Below are 22,774 nucleotides of genomic sequence, written 5' to 3'. Positions count from 1 at the left end.
TATGCATTAATGTTGTAATGAAAACATTACCTAAATAAATATTAGTTCTCATTTGGTAGACACAGAACTGAGCTGGAACACTTTTGCAAGTTTACGAATAAATGAATCAAGTTCAGTCCATAGGGCAAAAAAAGGTTTTTTTGATCCCATGTACTGCTCATCCCATTTGACAACACATCCTTCAGAATAAACGAGGACATTAAGGCTTTATGCAGACTAATGGCAGATCGATTCTGTATTTGCTGTCGTTACAAAAGAATAATAGAATTACATGGATTTTCCCTATTAGGAGAGAAAAGAAAAGCACAGGTTGAAATGCCTAGAGTAGAGGTAAGCCCTAACAATTTGTAGTTCAGTAGTTTTGAAGTACTTTGTGACTTTGATTTTTTTTTTTCCTTTTTCAAAAAACAAAGACAAGCACATGAAATTCAATAATGTATACATTATGATCATTTTGTGATCAGCAGAGGAGCATCACAAATCTGAATAAAGCTTAGTTTATTTTGCACAAAGTCTTCCACACATCCTGTGAGGAGATTCCTCATTCTTTGAGCAATACTCTGTTTTTCTAAGCAATGCATAGATGAGCAAGGAATTCGAACAATTTAAACCTGGGATTTAACTATCTTTCTATTCCTTATAAATTACTTTTTTTTAAATAAACTTAGCCAAGATCCAAGCTCTTGCTGAGCATCCTGTTTGCAGAAGCTCCCATTATACAGTATGTTTTCTGTTGCTCTGCTTTACATTTCTGTCTCTGGTGATCATTATCATGTAGGTTCATGGCATAGCCATGAGCCATAAATTCAACATCTAAACAACTAATCAACAACAACAGCAACAAAAGATCTTAAAAGAACAAAAAAACAAGAAAAATTACCCCTTTTCCCCTTACCATGTTGAATACAGCCATAGTTAATATTATAGCAGTGGTTGTCAATGTAAGAGTGATCCGTGGCCAAGGACGGTTTGCAATTATTCCAGATGATTTCAGGATCCATAGCAAGGAAGCTGATGCTTTCTTGCTACATTGCTAAATGCAAAGAGTTTAAAAAAGAGAAAACGAAAATAGCTTTAGTATATTTAATTACTGTAAACAAGAGTAGAATTAAAAAGGCTCAAGATTGAGGGCAGCATTAATCTTGAAACATTGTACAGAAGTATTCAACTATTATATTCTTAGAAGAATTACAGATCATGATTATACATGAAACTAAATGCAAATCTCAATTGTGTTAAATAATTATAATTTGCAAGTACTTTATTAGATGTTCAATATATATTACTAATAATAGCAAATGTTGTCAGCAGTGTCATTACCTCTAATATCAGTAAAACCAAGAAAACAAACTGACCTCCCCCATCTAAATTGAAAGAGCACTATTTAGTAGCCTCAGGAAACTTCAAAATGTAAATAATAATTCTGCACAGTCTTAGAGAGACAGAGGTCTCCTCATGCAGGGTAAAGGCTGTACACATGGATATATCCCTGGCAGTCTACAAAATAGTGGGGTTTCTGGGTTTTTATTTCATTTGTTTGGAGACTTGTTTGATAATTCATTTTAAGTGAAAGGTAACTCAGCAAAGCAAATCAACCTTCCCTAAAACTATCTAGAAAACAAATAAGCATTTCATACAACAATCAGACTTACAATTTGACACAAAGAGTATTTAGTGAATAGAAATTTTTTCTTATATAATGGCAAAAATAAAAAATACTAACTCATTTAACCTGCTTCCAAGAACACATTGCCATAGTCTCCATTTATACATGCATAGTGCCCAGAGGTGCAAGATGCTCAGACAGAATAAACAACAATTTGTGGCACATCCAATAAATATTAATTTTCACAAAACTTTAGCAATGAGGAGATAAGGTTGCCTAGAAGCATTTTGTGGCCTTTCCAAATGTCAAATTCAACTATACTGAAACCTCTGTAAAAAAGGCAATGAAAAGTTAAGGAACATGAGAGTCCCAGAAAAGTATTTGCTTTTTATCAACTCATTTTCTCTATTTACTTAATATGATCAGAGATCATTTTATATATTGTATTCACCCTGGCCACAGCAATCAGCAGAGATACAAGCACAGGGAGTCTCTGAAATGAGAATTCAAGCACTAAAAACTACCAAATATAGGACTTAATTTACAGCACTTATCTATTAGTTCAAGTTCGATAGCTATAGCACATCACGCTAAATTACACTATTACCCAATATATGTGATGTAGTTGACATGAAGGTCTTTGTCATACTGCACATAACTATTTCCCTACTAATTACACACTATTTGGACAAGTCCACTGTATGTCTAGAACTTTTTTTACATACTCTTTCCTTTTATGGATTGGACAGATTCTGAGTGAATAAAATCAGTTTCAGGAAGGTCAAAACAATAATTGGAATCTCAAGGATGGACAAAGAAAAGGGAAAAAATAGGCAGCTGTATATACACATTACTCCTACCCATATTAAAAAAACCCCAACATATAAACTCAAGGGATCTGCATTTTTGAGCAAGAAAACTCCTGCTCAAGTACCTTTCTGAACTTCCAGACCTTGTTCTCCACCCGTAAGTACATATCAAATTTCAAGATAATTTGAATCCACATGTCATCCTTGCCACTTTAATAAAGTAAGAAAGAAGCACAAAGCCTAGATTACTGCTGTTGCTATAGAAGGCAAGTGTTCAACTGGATGCAGGGAATGGATCTGTGTAAAAATGAATCATTCAGTTATCTGTCTAGTCTACCTAAAACCTAATGAGTCAAGGAGCATGGATTTATGGCAAATTAAAAGTCAGGAAATCATGCCTTAAATTACTCTTTGCCTTTGTTACAGCACACCTGGAGCTTTACTACAACTTCACCTACATTGTTCTGTGATTTTCTTGGAAGTTTAGAAATAGCTGGAATAGAAGTTGGATTAGGGACAAAACTGGGCAGGAACACTGAGAAAGTACAAGGAATATAAAGTGGGTAAGAAATTATATAGATAAAGCAGTACATTGTGTTCTCCTTTCTGAATTATGTTACAGGGACCTATACTGTTCAAGGAAAGTCTTTAGGATAAGAAATTCCAAGAAAAGAAGCTAATGATGAAAATAAATTATCTGGCCTAAACCAGATACATTTTATTATGAATTTTACTGGGTTTAGGTTATCTGACTAAAGGCTAATCAAATTAAACACAAAGATGTGTCAATGATCAAAAGAACAATAATAGATGGTGGAACGAAAGTGACCCAATCAATGAGGAACAGAAGCCACTGAATCCGTTGCTCGTAAGACCATCGAAGGAGAATGCTTCAGCCATGGTTTCTAATGGAAAACCTACCAAGAAGCCTCAACAAAAGAAACTCCACTTAATTCAACAAGCTCTAGCAGATCCCATTTTCAATTTCCGAACTTTAAAAAACATGCCTCATTAACAGATGCAAAACAATGTCATAAAAAAAGATGCTTTCATGTTTTTTTAGTGCTAAGCAACATAAATTGATGGCTTCCTCTGCACAAACGAACAACTTGCATTATGTTAATTCTGAAGATAAAATTAAATTTCACATAGAAAATCTCTGTTGAATCCCAATATTTAAACACATGAATCCTGGTGGCAAATGATGGAGACTTCTCAGACTTCTCTACTTCAACATCAACACTTCCAACTGTTAAATTTGAATTTTCTTGATTTTTTTAAAGTAATCATTGACAAAATTACAGTACAGAATTGCTGAGATTACTTAGCAATGTCCATGCTGAGAACTGCATTTATTGCTGAGGACTGCTTTATTGCTTTCCAAGTAACTGTACACTTTTGAACAGACTTATGTAACTTCTGTATGAAAACTCCTTGCAATAATTCTAAATTTTCTTTGTTTACAAGATTTTTGATCAATATCACCTGACTTTGCTAGTGTATTTTAGCAAGGAGGAACTAATTGGACTGATTTTCTACATTTCTTTAAAAAGCTATTTTTCTGCTTCCATTTAAAAAAAAAAAAATATTCTCTGGGTTCATTTATCACTAAGAAAAGTTCTGGAGAATAAACTAAATTTCAGTAAAAAATATATCATTCAGCCAGTGTGATTAATCAATGAAGAGATTCCATTCTTTCAGCTGCTATTGATAAAATTACAGATATTGCTGGCTCTGACCTGAGGAAAAATGTGAGTGTTGTTAGACTGCAACTTCAAAAAATGAAGTTGTAGATAGTTATTTCCACTTGTAAAACAGAAGCGCATCAGAACTCAGCGATGTATTTCTTGACAGGCTGTTTAATGCACAGCTCTGAGTTCTGGAGGGGAAGAACCAGTGTTTATTTGGTACATCTGTCATGCCCACCTGATTTATTAAATAGATGACAGGTCTCTCTAATAGCAGATAGAGCTGCCTACATTGGTTAAGCCAATGAAGCTCCTGAAAGGAAAATTTGTGACAAACCCCTGATTCGCACAAAAAATCTTTAAACCATTGAGTAGAAATTCCTTGGAAAAATGAAAGAATACACTGTTTATAAGTAATTCTCTATGTGAATTAACAGATTTGCTGAACTTCATTTCACTTTTGGGCAGTCTAAATCCAGTCCATATATAGTACAACTGCAGCAGTTCACTACTGCTGAAAATTTAGGGAACTCCTGGAATCACTCCTGGTGATCATTAAATTCAGACACTTAATAGCACTGGCAGAAATATGCAGGTTTATTTTGCTGATTCATTAGCTTATGTCAAGTACTTTGTCTTGCAAATGTTATGCCTCCTTTGCAATTTTCTTAAGAAAATGGAGAATGAGATCAAAGGAAGAAAGTAATCATTTCTAGAAAGCATGCAAGAAGGCTAAGACATCCAATCTCAGTAGCATTAGCTTCTGTGTTCATTCTAAGCAGACTCGGCAGAATATGGTTCAGTGTTTATCATTTACCAACTAGAAATAATAGGTATTTGTAGTATGAAAGGTGACTAATGTGTTACCTTTTCATCTGAACATGTTAAATCTGATATGACAGCTCAGCACGATAGTGAGTAATAACTTATTTTGAATATTCAGATTATTAAAATGTATCCTGTGTTGTCTTTCCACACAGAAAAACCTACTTCAGCATTTAACAAAATGAATGCTGTCTTTCTGAGTGAGATCAAGGAACTGGTGCGAGAATTAATTGTGACAGCTATGCTGTACATGAAAGACAGTGTCGCAAGAGCTGTCACACTTCTCCTTCACATGCAAGTAGAGGTTGGAACATCTTCACTGAAGACCTCTTATTTATGGAAAGCCAGTGAATTACATTTTCCATAGTTCCATTATTGTTGGGTTGTTTTTTTTTTTTTCATTTTGCATTCAAATACAACTTAATATGTTACTAATACTGATGTTACAAAGAATGAAATAAAAAGAAACAAACCCCCCCCAACATTCAGATTTTTTCACATGTTCGTTTTCACTCAGACTTGAAGACGACACCAAAGTTCAAATCCAAAGAACTGGTTGACAGTGATTACACTGACCTCAGCTTGGAGAAGGGTAGTTTTTGTATAGAGACACAAGGTTATATTTTATGTACTTTTTAATGGTCTTATTGTTGATAAAAAGGACCAAAGTACTTCTAAAATGAGTACTGTAACACCAAGTTTTTCAGCTCCATGGTGGCATCTGTAAATCTAAGCCAGGGATTTTGAATCATACAAAATGCATCCAGGTGAAGAGTCTACTCGACTTATATTGGATAAAACTGGTTTGACAAAAATTAGAATCCTGCATAAAGAAGTAACAGGAAAAACTAAAGTCGGTATCACATTCTTAATTTCACCATATTTTGCAGTGTTTATTATCCTTCACAAAAGGTCATGTTAAAATGGCCATGTGCTTCACTTCAGCTATCTCATTCACAGGAAAGAACACAGCAGTGAGCCATATAATTATGCCTTTAGGCACTCAGAGATCAGTCCTGGTACTTCCTGTGCTGCTTTCCTCATTTAAGAAAAGGTACAGTGGCTGTGTTACATGCTATTTTAATGTAAGACTTTCTCAGTCCCTCCCATCAAAGTTTTTCTGTTTCACATGAAATACTAAAGAGTCACTGATTTTGAGAAAGACCAAACCTGAATGACTTTTTAAAGAACAGTGCTGAGGGCACTGAACTAGAGGAAGGAGTTCTGAATGCTACATTCTACATTGACCAAGTCTTGATCTCCAAGTAAGACACTACCGCTCAAAAACTGTCTCACACAACAGGACCCGTGATCTGTGACCATACTGCAGTATCTTATATATCATGGATATCACCTCTCAGGTAATACATGTAAAAGAAGCTTCAAAACAATCTGCATGGTCTCTGCTTTTGTCCTTCTTATTAATTAACCGTAGGGAAAATTGTTTGCACACTGGACTGTTGGTATTAGGAAGCACACTCGGATATCTCTTTATTTGGAGATAATTTGCAATCTCATATTGGGCAAAGACACTAAAAGGCAGCATTGCCAGAATTTTAAAAAAAATCAAGATAGTCTCACTCATCAAATAATATTAAAAGGTAAGTTGCTGGCACAACAGCCATAAGAAATTTGTGGTTTTCACCAGGTTAGGCACCTTCTTCAGCTGGTCACAATCACATAACATCTCATAGACATATAACTCAAGAATGAGTATGAAGAAGGATTTTTGTTACTTAAATGAGTACCTTTCTAACAGTTCCTGAAGTCTGAACATAGTACCAAACTTAGTAATGATGAATTTGCCATTTGCAGTGCCCGTGCTAGAGACTGAACAGAATGACTTTAGGTTTGATGAGCCTCTTTCATGAACTCTGATGTAGGTGCCTGCCTTCCTGCATCCCTGTTTTAATCTTAATTTACAAACAAAGTCTTACCATTGAAGAAACTGAAGGCCTTCAATCTGCATTAAGAGAGCCATTCACATCAGAGGTAACATTCCGTGTCAGAAATAATTTCCAAATAGTGCTGGTGCTGATATTCCTGTCCCTGCAGAGCTTTTACTATCATCTGGAGTGTTGTCCCGGTTTCAGCTGAGATATAGAATTAATTTTCTTCGTAGTAGCTAATATGGGGCTAATATGTTCTGGATTTGTGCTGAGAACAGTGTTGATAATATAGAGATGTTTTTGTTATACAGAGATGTTTTTGTTACTGCTGAGCAGCGCTTACACAGAGCCAAGGCCTTTTCTGCTTCTCACACCACCCCACGAGCAAGGAGGCTGGGGGTGCACAAGGAGCTGGGAGGGAACACTGCTGGGACAGCTGGACAGCTGACCCCAACTGACCAAAAGGATATCCCATACCATATGACATCATGCTCAGCATATAAGGGGCTTGGGGGAAGAGTCTTTCTGACTGTTAAGTACCAATGCCAATTGCTTTAGAGTAAAATACAAATCCCTGCAAACAAAGGTAGATTGTGTTTCACTTTTTATACAGTGGTGTGGTGTAATGCAACTAATAACTAACATGCTATCTTCTAGCAGGGACAGGACTGCTCACATACTTGCTGCACTTTGTTAGATGCTCTGGTGACCTCAAATCAGAGCATTTTTCTTAGCTGTGGAGCCAATTATTTTCTCATATTTGTTTTGTTGGTATTGTGTTCTGCTAATTCTATGGTTCAATTGGGTATTTAAGAGAGACTATAAACATGTTCAGATGAGATGATAGGAAAGAAATGTTTTTATTTCTAGTCTTCCTTGTTAGCTGAAGTAGCTAAATAGGTTTGCAAGGTATAAACATATGCAACAAAAAGTAATTTCATATTAATGGAAAGTAACTGGCACAAAGATTATGTGGTATCAATTAAGTGCACATATGTCCCAGGTAATGCAAAGAAATTTTTGAGACAATATTTGAGTCAGTATACAAAGAACATCTGCTAATAATTCTTCAGCCTGCTACCTCAGCTACCACAAAGATCTTTCCTTTACGTGCTTACTGTGGGTTTTTTTCTATTGATTGCATTACATTTTCCAATGTATCATTTAGGTAACCAGACCGCTGCTCCCTGGCATGCACATCAGGAGGTAAAACACACCTAACAGTTACCAGGTCTGAGGCATTTCACACTCACTCTATGAACTCATTTATACTTCAAGAAGATAAAGAAAAGAGACACAGGAAATATGTGAGCTAAAGGACAATATCTATTTGCATGTAATTTGGGAAGGAAACCTCTCAAGAAAAATTGAAAGAAAATTTTCAAAATTAATAAAAAAGAATAGCCAACACTTAAAATATGAAAATATAAGCCAAAAAGGATCTTTAAGACCAAAATACTCATAATCTTGATATTTAACTCTGAATACTATGATTATCTAAAAATGTAAAAAAAAAAAAAAGCCTAGGAACAAAGAAGTAATTAGAATGTAAAAGATGATACAAATCCGTTTCATGTTTCAGGACAGATGCCAATTTCAGCTAGGATTGATGAAGGTTTAATGCCTATGGGCTAACAAATGTTTCTATGAGAAGCGTGAGCCCTCCCTGCCCTCAGCCTGCTTGCCCAAGACCGGCAGGGGCCTACAGGCCGCAAAGGCAGGCTCTGCATCTCTCACCTTGTTATTTGCACTACTATTCTGCCGCATCCTTTGATGGAAACATTCGTATTCTTACTTAACGGCTGACATTTTCACTCCACAACAGATTGAGTTGGACCGCACTGTAGTGCTGCCGCAGAGCACAGCTGAGCCCCTCAGCCACGGGCGCGCACCTCAGGGAAAGCCCAGGTAAGAAAGGACATAAAATGATGGGCAGAGAGAGGAGGAGGGACCAAAAGAGTGAGAAACAGCAGAGGGAACACCAAGGCTGCAGGAGGAGGAGGAGGAGGAGGAGGAGGACATAGTCCATGCTGGAGCAGATGACCACACTGCAGCCCATGGAGGGCCCATGCTGGAGCAGGTGGATATTCCTGAAGGAACTGCAGCCTGTGGAGACCCCATGCTGGAGCAGGGCAAAAGTGTGAAGGGAAGAGCAGCACAGAAAAATGTTTATGTACTGACCACCCTCCACCTCCTCTTCTGCTGCCTGGGGGGAGGTAGAGGAGTCCGGAGCGCAAGAGTGAAGCTGAGTTTGGAAGACAAGGGAGGAATGGTGTGGCTTTAATATTTGTTTTTGTTTCTTACTCTCCAAAAATATTTTAATTACCAATAAATTACATTAATTTTCCACAAGTTGAGTCTGCTTTGCCTATGACAGTAGTTGGTAAGTGATCTCCCTGCCTTTATCTCAACCCACAAGCTTTCTCATCCTATTTTCCTCCCCCCATCCCACTGAGGAGGTAGAGTGAGTGAGCAGCTGGGTGGGTGTTAGCCAAGGCTAACCCACCACAGTTCATCTGTCAGGGTCAGTCAGGCCCAAAAAATTCTCTTCTTTTTTTGTGCATTTTTAGAAGAGAGATATTTGGTGATTTTAAACTCTGTAATTACATGTAGGTGTGTGTACACACAAGCACATCCACATTTACTACATGCGTTCTGCAAGGGAGTCCAAAATGTACCCCTTTAGTAAGAGAGTTGGGGAAAAACCCACACTGGCAAAAAACCACCCCAAATCCAAATGCCATCAGGATTAGGACAATAAAATTTGATTTCTGTTAACACTGACACTGTAGTGTTAAAACTCAGATATTGATACTTGTTTGCTTGAGAATTTCAGGCTTTTTCTTTCAGAAAGAAAGCATTTACAGTTATGGGTCAGATACTGCAATGGATTAGCTACCGAAATATAACATAGGGTGTCACTGTGGTTAAAGCTGCAAAACAATTCTTGTGTTTTGACATGAAGGAAGAAATCTTAGGGAGAGGCCAGGGGAAAGATAAACTTGCTGCCTCTTTTGTTAGCTGCCTCTCATCCATCACCTTACAGAGCTACATCCATGCTCGTGGAGGAAAGACAGTGCTGCATCAACTATGGTCATAACTTACTTGCTGAAAAGCTTCTTAGCAGTGCAGCTTCTGCATTAGAGCAGCTGAACTTATAAAGACATAGACATAAATAGTTCCTCTTCAAGCTAGTTAGGTTAGAATATGACATCTCACAAATCAACAGAAATGCAGTAATAGGTCTCCATTTCTGGGAATTATTTACAGTACATACAAGACATAGGAAAAACAGCATTGCAAGTAGGTGTTAGATATTATTCAAGTGGCATGACTCCTCAACTCTGACTTGGGATAGTTGCTTAGCCATCCCTTTAAATGCAGAAAAATACGTTTGCATTCCTCCTAAGCTACTCTATAAATAAAGCCCCAGGAAAATGTATGTCCCAACGCTTCTTGATACTATTTCATTGGCACCTCTTTTTCCTACAAGAAAAAGGCTGGCTTTTCCTTGAAGGATTTTTTATTTATTTTTTAATTTGCTTATTCAACAGCAGTACTGTGACTCCATCATTTTACTCTTACGTCAATAACAAATGGCAACCAAGTATGACATTATATGAGAACTTATTTTTGCTGTTAAGTAATAGCAATACTTCTAGGACCTCACTCCAAGGATCTAAAATATTTAAAAATACTCTTGCATCATATCTCAGATTAATTCCTGAGCAGTGGCAGCATCCCTACTTTACTGGAAAGACAACTGAAATGTACATTAATTACATTTTCTTAAAAACATGTCCTGGTTCATTACAAGGCTCACAAGAGAAGAGGCAGAAATTATAAAATCCCACTTCCTCTGCTTCTTGCTTTAACTGCTAGGCCACCTTTCCTTACTGTTTTACTGCACAGTGGTGTAATTGCCTTTCCCATGTGCATGTTTTGCTTTTTTATAAAAGATCTTTCTCTTAGTTTTCTTCATGGGAGTTTGTGGAAAGATGTAAAGATAAGAAGGAGAAGTAGGGATTAACCGACAATTATACAGATAGTTTTATTCCAGATTATATGCCAAATTCAAATTGCATTCAACTTCTTACAAATCCTGAAATACCCTGTTCTGGATGTAGTTATATGTTTGCTGTATTTGAGAAAAACTGAAAGGGGGACAATAGTACTTGTAAATTATATTGTGAAATACTGAAAGGTTTGCCCAAATCTTGAATTAAATTAAATTCTCAAATTCAGCATATTATTGGATAGACTAATAGGCATTACAATAACACCTGGACCACTCAATGACAAAATTAGAATTTTACTATCAAATTTTTATATATCAAATTAAACCGTTATCGTGAAATATTCTCTAAACTCAGAAAATGATCTTATACTTAAACAAAAGGACTCATGAGTCACCTCCTGTAAGCACAATAGCAAAAAATTTTGAAAAGACAATCAATCAAACAACAATGCAAACCTCTCAGAGGATCCAGCTTCACACTGGGGAAAGAGAATATCAGTGTAAGTACAGACAGTCACTGCACTGGCATTTTCTTTTTTTCAGATAATTTAGGGCATTTTACAGTACGTTAACATGGACAAAACAATGTTCTCAGAAGCCTAAGTGTGCAAGCCTTTCTCATTTACCTGGTACTCTGCAAAGGCACAGTGACTTGGCAAAATCAGAACATGTTATTTAAAAGAAACCATTAACTACTGGATTACATTTCCTTGAATACTTACCAAAAGCTGTCCAGCAAAGCAGATAAACAAAATGAAGGAAAGCAAGAGAAACGCAGCCCCAAATGAAATTCCAAGGATAGATGTTCTACAAGAAAAGGAAAACGTATTAATTTATCTCTTACACACTTATAGCATGACCTTTCTTTGTCTATTATACTGATGATATGAAAAATTACCATGTGCAAGCTGCAACTTCCAAACATCAACACCATGGAAAAACAATTTCAGTTCTTACCAGAATGAGAGGCCTTTTTTCTCCCAACTTATGAAGGCTTGAATTGGCTTTACCTCTGTCTTTGCAAAACTATTACCATAAGAAGATAATACTTTCCACACAAATAATTTAAATGACAGAGTGCATTAACAACAGCAATGTTTTGTTTTGTTTTTACTTTAGAAAGTCTGTAAAGAAGATCCTTATTGCTTTATTTTTATGCTGTTGACTTTATAATATTTTAAGAACCTAATAGCTATACAAAATAAACTTGTTGGCAGTGCGCATTTCCCCCCAAAAGGTAGGAAAAGCAACAGCATGGGACAATGATGTTAAGTTTTCAGTGTCTCGCAGCTAGAACCTGTGCTATCTGTGATGATGCAGTCTCTCAATCAGCAAGGGCCTCAATATAGCAACTGCTATTTCGTGAATGGATAGGGATTCGACACCTCTGAAAACTCTATTTTGTATCAAATTTGACTGGCTAGCCAGTAGATTCTGAAGTATTGGAGGACAGGATAGAAAGGAACCCTAAACACCATGAAGAAAAGACAACACTGCAGGCTTTAAATGAAAAAAAATTGAGTAATCTCTTCCTGAAATCATCTTTACTCAGTGTTCTAGCTTATCCTTTTCTTGTGTGTTATAAATAGGAAAGTCTAGCCAAAATAGCATCACTGGTTACTCAGTAAACAGAAATAGGAATGCAGAAACAATCCGGGCATGCATTCATTCTGCAAATGTGGAAATCTCTCTATATGAATACCACACTAGAGCATAATTGCTCCATCAGGCACCATATGAGAGCTACTCAGCATGGCTGCCGAGGGAAAGATTGCAGTGGGACCCAATTATGTTTAATGAATGCCAAGAGGAGATCAGAAGCTCTGGACCAACTGAGTGGTTTAAGCAATGCAACTAGGTGCCATCATGTAGTCCCTCACCTGAGCATCTGCTTTCAGTTTTAACCACAGATTTGGCATTTTTACAGAATAAAAAAATACTTCTTGACTCCTTTGAGCAACAGCAAATATCTTATTTTATCAAGCCTTATATGATAGAAATATTGGCATGACGTTTTAGCAGTAAATTTTATATCCCTTGCTTTTTCCACAAAACTGTAATAAATGTTACATTTTACGTTACCTCTTCCATAAATATAAGATTCAGAATGAAAATACATTATTAATAAAAGCACGCATCTCTGATCTTTAGATATGCCATGTGAATTTAAATATATACTTTTTACAAACTATAATACTACGAATTTAGGAGTAGAACTCTATGGATCAATTTCCTTAGATACATACAAATATTGGAAAACATTTTGATCTGTTTTAACAACAGTGTTATAGAAGCTATTTTCAGGAAAGAACAAAAAAGCATTAACTTCACAAACCAATTTGATGTCATATTGCAGCCATTAAAAGCATTTTGGAGAGTAATTTATGAGCTTCCCTGCCAATCATTCAGAAAACCTCTTATATGCAAAGTATTAATCAGATTTTGGGTTGATGTGAACAGCTGATGAAAAACAAACAACTGAAAAATTCACAACATAATCTTGAAATAATGCTTCTTTTAGAAGTTATTTGAAAATCATTATTGCTTATGAATACATGTTCTCCAAGAATTTCTCATCGAGACTGAGACAGTAAGCTGTACATCAGAATATGTAAAACTACAATCTCTACTATTAGGAATTTAAAATCTAGTAGCAACAGAAGAGATGAAAGCAAAGGAATGTGATTAACACAGGCTTATTTTTTATATATGCATAAAGACTTCCAATCATACATGTCCTTCAGTAAGATTCAAGTAACCATTCCTGCATTTCAAACTATTGTTATTCTTTCTTTGATAAGAAGGATACAAAAAAAGAGCCTGCACGCCTGATTCAATACATGAATAGCCTTATGAGTCAAGTTTGGAGTGCATCCTTGCGGAAGAAGAAATGAAGATGTTTGTGAGAGAAACTAGAGAGCAAGGGAAATAAAATTCACGGGGCATAAGGAGAGCTTATGCGAAGAGTACTTAATCACGCCAGTAACAGGCAAGAACAAAAGGTCTTTGTAGATGTTTTACATGATCAATGATGTTATTTAGGTGGCACAAGAAAAAGAATTACATAGCAAGGCGAACAAGATTCTGATTATTAGGATAAAGAGAAAAGGACTGAGGAAAAGAGAAGTGGTATCTTAGAATCCAGATTTGAGTGCTGAATACAGAGAAAAAAAGTTGTGAGATTTTTGCTCCCCACCCCCCCCTTTTTTTCTGGGAACAGATGGACTTCTATTTCAGTTAGGCTAAGCCGAAATAGTTTCATGCTGCTCCCAGAAGGAAAGAAGTGGGCTGAAAATGTTATAATGGAAAGCAAGATACTAAAAATTAAGTGTCACCATAAACAAACCTCATTTGAGGCAACGACCATAGGAAAGCCATAACATACATTTATTTTTTGTCACTGGAACATTATAAAAAAAGTACAGGTATTTACAGTAAACTAATCTCACCTTTGTTGTGTAGAGTCATCAAGTGCATTGCAGAAGTCACCAAATGCATTGCGCTGACAGATTTGGGCAAACCACTTTGTCAAAAGAGCACCCGGAATCCCATAAGCCAGCTAACTTTTTACCTGTCTCTTCCTATGCTTCAAGGAATGCCCTCATTTCTGAAAGGTCTGCTCTCTGCTATGGTGCCCCACCAGGAACCCTGACAGCACAACCCTTGACAATAACCTACAGAGGGACAGAGTTTAAAATTGAGGAAACAATATGAGAACTTCCCATGCTTCAGATAGTTCTAAGTCTAAATAATTTATTATCTTGGGTATTCTTCTCATATTTTTCTGGTTTCGTCAGTAAATATATGTTTTGAATAAATTATTTTTATCAGGTGGTATGAGATTGGAAAAAAATTGTAATTATACATACTTAGGTCTTGTTGGTAACATTTCAACTGAAAAAATAAAAAAAATATTATGAAGATAAAGGTACTGAAAAATGGAGAGAAGAATGTATTCTTTCTACATTTCTTTTGTAACTTTTAGGAAAATATGTGACTTATGGCACATGTCCCTTAATGGGACACAGAGACTTTCCTTAGCTTGCCAGGTAATTAACATTCATGTTCTGAACTATTGGATTGCAAATACTCTTGAGGTGATCAAATCATAATTAAGCAATTACAAATGACAATTATACAAGGCAATACTGAATTCAGACTTTTTTGGTATCAAATAGTAGCTATTTCTTAATTCAATCGATGCTTTCACTAAACCATTGATGGATTCAGTGGCTATGTAGACTAACTCTATGGCAGTTTCAGTGTTAAGAAAAATCATTTGAGTATTATAACTCAACTTGAGGGGTTTTTTTTAAAATCAGATATAGCAGAAAAATGGTGGGTTTCTTTCATTTATACTGTCTTATATTTTACATGCCTGCTTTCAGACAATGTTTTTAAGTACTACCATTTCTATGAAGAAATTCAGCTGTGCCTTACTAGAAATCCTATCTTAGGGTCTCCTAACCACCTTCCATGGGTAGAACAAGATGATTGTTAGTTTGTAATGATTCAGGACAAAAGGACACAATTTCTTGAACATAGCAGCCTCAGAAAGCAAAGACTTCAGAAGAATCTTAAATGTAGCTCCAAACAAATCCCTTACTCGAATAGCACAGGAAGTAACTCCTGTTCAATAGGAATATACTTTCACCAATTCATTAGTTTGCATTTCAAAAAACAACACTACCAATTCAACTTTAGTTGACTGTTTCCGTAAATAAAGAGCGTAGGGTTCTGGAACGTATTACTGGAGATACTTCTGTCACTTGGTAAACCAAGAATGCTAGAGACCCACTGAAGCCTGTTCCGAGGAAATGTAATGATCGAGATTTGCTGTCATTTTCATGTCACAATAAAGACCCACTCCTCATGATACATTTCACCTCAAGATATTGTTTACTTGATTAAATTTATATTTACCATTTTGTGTAAAGTTTATTATGAAAACACCACATCAGTTTATTGACCCTGGGGGAATTGAAACATTAATAAATTATTTCAGCCTTGAAATATATGTCTTGTGATCTTGGCGATATTTCATATTACTTGCAACTTGCTGGATGTTACTCACCATCAGATATCTCCAAATCTACTTTAAAGCAGCAGGTGGTGTGCCTGCACAGAAATCAATGACATTACACTGCTGCAAAACCAGATTAATGGAGTAGTGAATCAATAAAACCCAATGACAGATGTAGTTTATCTCCCTGTCTTCATTAGATCACCATTTAAAAATCCTGTAGAACTTTTGACAGAAAACAAAAAGGCTATATAGAATTTTAGACTAAACTATGATTTATTTTTTATTTATTTGTTTATTTATTTATTGCTGGAAGGAAATAACATTTGCAAACTGGAGTATGTTCAATTTAAGCTACATTTGTGATAACTACATACACTGGTGATTTTTCCACTTTTTTTTTTTTTTAAAATTTGCAATGCTCCCAGTTTTCCAGCAAAGATGAAGATGCCTGTATAATACCTTGCCTTTCTGTCTTCCATTTTTGCATCTCTTAAATTAATCCACAGACCAGACCCCTTGAAGCTGAATACCATTCATGTTGGAAATACCTGATTTTACACTCTTGCTTTTACAATTTAATATGTAGCCCTATAAAAGGATGAAAAGATAATTTACATTTTGGTAATGAAAATGATAAATCATATGTATCTTTTGGTCTGAAGTTAGAAAGAGATCGTGTAATATAAGCATATGCTTTTACAAGTTGGAGGACATTTTCCTTAGTTGAATACAGCTCCCTAGAGTTCACTAGTTTCAAGTATCGGATATATTTTAATGGGCTACACAATTGGTTTAAGAGACACAATAAGGATATAGCAAAATGAGCATCTTTCTTACTACATGTATGATAGGTGATAAATCTAGATTCATTTTCATAACTGAAATCAAAACATAAAAACAGATTCATAAATCATACTGCTGGAAGGGAATAGTTAGATCCAAGTTTGGTTTTTGGTATATCACAAACCACAAATTTCCCTGAACTAATTCCTGTACTAATCAAAACACAGTATGAGCCTGTAAAATATACTTACTATGCAAAATGACAAATACAATTAGTAATGAGTCTTAATTTCATATTTCGCCATAGTAATGCCTAAAGTCAGATTGAACTATGTACAGGATACTGCTGAATTTCTGGAAGAGTGTCCTTTTGCAGCTTGTGTCTCTGTGTTAGAAACTAACTGGGAAATCCTTTGCAAAGAAAATGCTATAACATCTGAATAGAAGTCCATAAAACTTTATACATGTTATAAAACAAGTCTGAAGTATGGAAAGTCAATTTATAATGACCTAACAGTTCCTTCTGGCTTTGAATTAAAATTTAAGAACTACAGCACAAGACCAATCAATCAGCTGAGGTTAGAACTACTACTTCTGAAAGCGCTGCACAGGAGAAAAGACTATGAGTGAAGAAATACAGTATCAAAGGGAATATACAGCGTTGGCTTTGAAAACAATTGCTATAAAACAAATATCAACTTTCCACTATGTAAACAATCAACACCAAAATTCTATTTTAAGAAATCTAATAAAATATTGTTTGTTGGAACTGTTTTCAAATTTTCTCAGCCTTTCTAGAATATGCACAGATAGAAAGATAGCTGATATATATGAACAAATAAAAATTAACTAACTCATAACATATAAATTCTGATAAAAATAACTATTCCAGCAATTTATATAATTGATATCTTATTTTAAAATTATTTTTTAAAGGAGACATTTTATGAATAGTAATGCTGTGTTTGCATGCTGAATAGAGCATTATTATCACAGTAATATGTTAAATGCTTTTATTTAATCACAGTCCCAATTCTGCAATCCATTTTGTTCCACTTCAGTGTCCAATTGTCACACTTACTTTACATGTAATTTTAGTTGCTCAAACAAGCTTGTATTCCTTTTTTTTACACATATGAATCTCATTCCTGTCATCACCGGACCTTTTTAAATGCAAAGAGAAAACCAAAAATGAATGAAGAATTGATACTAACACTTCGCCCCATACTATTGACAGCGTTTAAAATTAGAAACAAGCACAACTGAAAATGGGCTGAAATCCTCAATCTTCTCTGTTCAATTTCATTTCCATGAATGCACCTCTGTAATCTGACAATTCCAAAATTTTTTACTAATACATTTTTATTTTTTTTACATTAAACAGCAAATATACACAGGAGTGAGTACACGTTAAATACTACTTACTTTGGCAATACCAGAATCTGCACAACAAAAATGCAGAAGAATATCAGACAGGCACAAGTCACATAATACTTAAATGCAGGCAGAGTAGTTGCTCGATACTAGAAGAAAAAAAAAAAAAAAAGCAAATGTTAAAAACACAATCTCCAAAGCAGATAAAACATCACCCAACTGAAATTTCAGCTTAAAGATGCAGATATGTATAGGCAGTCTTTAGCAACAGTAAACTTCCTATTGTTCAATGACTTCCACATCCACTCACATAGGCTAGGGATTATCAGGCACAGTATTGAATCCTTTTACTTCTTGAAGAACAACTTAAGTAGCCATGTCAAATGGTTTTCTCTTGTTCCTCCACAGAATAGACTATCTCAAATCCATCATAAACAGTTTAATTAAAAAAAAATTGAAAGCATTTTTAAAAATATTTTTAGGAATGGACAACCACTCTTAGCCAATTCCAAGTTTCTTTGTCATTAATTCCCCAAACTGATTTTCAATTATTAATAAATACTGAATGGGCTTAAACAGTTAGGAAAAAAGTAACAGTCATTTAGACAGCAAACTTCTGAACACACAAAGCATCAAAGTGTAAACTGTGCTACAGATGTCTATAAACGTTGCAGCATAGCTAGCAATCATACTGATATTTACTGGGGCTATATTATTACTTCAGTTAAAATACTTTATGTCTGTGGCCTCATATGTTCCCTGATACTACTAAACACTTGATATTCTTAGGAGAGAGTCAATTTGATCTGTTCTGTCCTGAAAAAAATCTATTTATGAATCTCTAATTAGCCTGCCTAGAGACATAAGAATTAAGCAATGAAATATTTATCAGAGTTGTTCTGCTGTTTGAGATAGATATGTCTAGATTGAAACCAATTAAGTACTCAAAGGGAAATGACCTAAGTATTGGGCCTATTAAAGTTACTTTTTCTATCGAAGTTTTTTTCAAAGGGTAAGAATTTAAGATTTGATTACTAAAAGAAAATGTACCAAAGATTATTTGCACAAATTGCTCCAAATGCAAACTTCATAAAATGGGAAGTGCATGAGCTGTGCTTTCTAACTGCAAGCACACAGCTGTGTCTCTGTGCTGAGTGTCAAGTTCTGCCCTCCAAACTGGTGCACCAAACTTTACATGAACATGTAGAAATCGAGTTTAGCAACCCAACAGCTTTTTTTCACTTTTGAATTGTATGAGAAATTAAAAGCAATTCTTATCACATGCCTAACTGAATATCAAGGCACAAATATGACTTTGCTTGATGGGTATGTTTACAGCAAGTTTTGTTCTTCCATTTGTTGAATATGTTTGTTCTTTCTTGATGGTGTTGTCCAACAATTTTGGACCTTGAGCTGTTGTTCAAGTTTCAAAAAATTCCAACCCACTTATAAATTCATTTCAGTGTTTCACACCTCTCCAGACATTTCCCAATGAAGTCAGGCAACTCCTTAGGTTAAATAATTATTTTGCTTTATTACCTAGCTGTACTTTCAGGTCCTGCAGGACCTGAAAAGCTCCTGTTTAAATCAAAAGCAGGCTTCTTACTGAGTTCTTTAAAGTCAAGACTGGATTGGTGAGTCATTAAAAGGTAGTGACGAAAGATATTAAAAATCTGGATCCAAAAAGAATAATTAGTCCTTTGCAGTTCCACAGCATTCTAGTCTAAAAGAGATTAGACTCCTACAGGGAACATCTACACAGCCGAATAACTTAGCTCCCTGATTTTCTCCCAAGTCCTGATTCCCTGACTGTCCAAAGTGCACATATGATGGTTTTCTCTCAAGCTCTCTTTCAGAATTTATCAGTTAGTACCACCCACGTTAAAATCTGCATGTGCTCCTAGGCACACCTTTGATCCACTCAGTGCACCTTTAAACACTGTGGATGAGACCACACCAGGTCTAGCTTCTTCTCTCTTATGCCATCTTCTAAACAGCCGTAACAAGCCTTGAAATGTTTTTCACCTTAATGCATTGCCAAGGGCATACAGCACACGCCTTTGGCAGCTGGCTGTAAGAACACTATTCTGCTGAGCTGTGAGAGAATCTGGTTTCAGCTGCTTTGAACTGAAAGACACCTACAAGAATAATTAAATATGTATTTGACCACCACATGGGACCCAGAGGATACTTGCACCTATGCTGTACAGGGTGAACACAGTATGGTAAAACTTCCTCTACCCCACTCTCATCAGGTTCACTCATTTATACAGCCAGTTGTGGTCAAACTCACCTCTTACTTCCCTGAAGGACAGCATAACTGTTCAGCTATTAGCTGCCCTATGCTTATCAGAAAGCAGAAAGAGGCAACTCTCCAGTCTTCCTGCTGAAGCTGTGTCAGCATGTACTCAAGCCCTCCAAGGCCATAAAACACAGAGGCCTGATTTTCTAGGCTAGTGGTCATGACAGTCACCTAAAAGGGAGGAATCTTTTATTCTGATAATTACTCCAAGGACTAGAAACAATATCATTTATTCCATCTGTACATACATGTCACAAACATGTTTTATCACACGTTAGAAGAACATTTAGTGTGTTGCATCCAAGACAGATAGGCATTTTTTCTTAAAAAAAACCTTATAGTACTGTTTCCCTGTAATGACTGTGAGCATCAAGTGCATATGGAGAAAACTAATGAGCAACTGATATCATTACGAGACTGTCATTACTACAGGTGGAGCCTTTGAGACATGGCAAAAGAAAAAAAAACAAAACCAAGAAACAGTGGAGTTTGATAAATGCCTTTTGAGGATGTAGGTGATGGAACTTAGGAATTATTTGCTCCAGTTAGATCAAATTGGGATTATCAAACCTCCTCCCACTTCTGCAAGACCATGAAAATGTCAAGAAATTCAAGTGAACAGGAAAGCAGTCTCAGACTTCACATTCATAAAATTTCTTCCATAAATGAGCTAAAATACTATTGTAAGGTTTGAGCACTTCTCCTGCAGGGCCATGGCACTGTGTTACAAAAGCAAGGGATACAAGCCTCACTTGAAGGAATCAACTGTGAATTTGCAGTGAAAATAACTTACTTCTTTTTCCAGAGTCTTATTGTAGAAAAGAAGAGATATTCTTTGAATGTCTTCAGATTTAAGCCACTGCCTAGAAGAGAAAAGGAACATTATTATTGACATAAGAATAAAATAGACCTGTCTTTTTATATTACTGAAATGCAGTAAAATAAGAAAATCACTCTGAAGAAAGTAAGTCCTTGTGTATTGTAATGTATATGGTGAATTGCACTGACAGTAAAAGCGGAAACTACAAATCTCCTCTCCCTTTTGACTTCTATTGCTAACATACACATGAAACAAAAGATCAGCTGAACCATTTTTCTGTGGATCATTCCTAAGAACAATCAAGGGAAAGATTTATAGGATGTAATTCTGACACTGATATTGCACTCATGTCCAAAATACTGTAGTATATTCAGTGAGCAGAAAAGAACTTGAAATAAAAACAGTCCTTCACAAGGTACCTTTAAGAAGTGCACTGTTACAATATGCAAGAGTGGCAGGTAAATTAGACTTTACGAACTCCTATTCCAAACAAAAATGTAAAAAACATTATGAAAAGAGGTAGAGTGATTTTGGTTTTGAGCTGTATTAGTCTCTTAAGCATGACCCTGTACTCTAGAGGTAGATTTTGATCTTTTTACTGATTATAAAAAACATCTTTCCTGCTTAAAGATGAGAAATACAAACCAGAATAAGTACTTGCATTGAAATGACAAATCTATTTTAAAAGAAGTGAATCTTGACAAAAGCTTGACATCACTTTTACAAAATGAAATGTTCTAATATGAAAGTCTAAAATTATTTTAATGGACACTTGAAAAGAAATAGAATATTTAAATTCCAAGAGGGTTAGGCTGCTTGCACCTCAAGGGGACTAGATAAACTTGAAAAAAATATTTAAGCAGACTACTTCTGTAAACATGCAATATTTGAGTTTGAACGATAACAGCAGGGCTTGAGATTTTTTTGCAACCTTTCCAGCAATAACTTTAAATTAGGCTCTAAGCTAGTAGTGTAGCTAATGCCTTCTAAATAAAAGGGAATGTCTCAACTGACAGGCTGTAATGCAAATAAGTAACAGCAATGAACCACAGTGGAATATATCCTAAATTAAGGTCCTATGAGAACAGGAGTGGACAAAGTGGAGTGTAAGCTATTAGCTTTGATTTATGAAATGTAAAGTATTTTTTTCCTTGCCTGGGAGACTGTCTCTCTTCCTGTGCAATCAGTTTCATTAAAAAAAAGGGGCTGAAAACATTCAGTTCCAGGTGTGCTTAATTCAAAAATATATTTCCAAGTGTGCTCTGCAATGGCTCGCATCTACATCTGATCAAAGTTATGATTCTGAAAAGAAACAGATATGATAGGCTGTTGTACATCTAGCATGATTTTTGGGGGTCCACCCGTAATCTACTGGAGAAAATATTCAGTTTGCAGAACTTTTTTGATAAATTGTGAAAATTAAGTGCAAGTCTTTTTCCATTTAGTTATAAAAATTGAACAAAAAGTAACACTTTTGTTAACTAATTTCCCTTTTTTTCTTACGGTATCTGACCGGTGGACTGATTTAATTACCATTACCACACTGCCAAAAAGTTCTATCTGCCAATCTGCTCCCAGAGGCCTAATTTGGTCAGTATGCACTTGATTGCATGTGAAATCAGTAGTGCCATTTA

At 35.6% G+C, this 22,774-nt stretch overlaps 1 protein-coding gene across 2 annotated transcripts in view; it reads right to left on the bottom strand.

Moving 5' to 3' along the window:
- ADCY2 (adenylate cyclase 2) overlaps positions 1–22,774 on the bottom strand; it is a 226,266-nt gene that overhangs the window by 43,921 nt on the left and 159,571 nt on the right. For both annotated transcript variants that reach the window (XM_075744769.1, XM_075744770.1), the window contains 4 exons: positions 21,114–21,183; positions 18,070–18,167; positions 11,558–11,642; positions 896–1,033 (listed from right to left, as the gene is read on the bottom strand). In XM_075744769.1, the coding sequence (XP_075600884.1) occupies positions 896–1,033; positions 11,558–11,642; positions 18,070–18,167; positions 21,114–21,183 (391 nt within the window). The remainder of the gene's footprint in view (positions 1–895; positions 1,034–11,557; positions 11,643–18,069; positions 18,168–21,113; positions 21,184–22,774) is intronic.

Source organism: Balearica regulorum, chromosome 2, assembly GCF_011004875.1.
Source record: "Balearica regulorum gibbericeps isolate bBalReg1 chromosome 2, bBalReg1.pri, whole genome shotgun sequence".
Classification (NCBI taxonomy): Eukaryota; Metazoa; Chordata; class Aves; order Gruiformes; family Gruidae; genus Balearica; species Balearica regulorum.
Note: the sequence above shows the minus strand (reverse complement) of the source record. Positions and strands in the feature narration are given on the sequence as shown.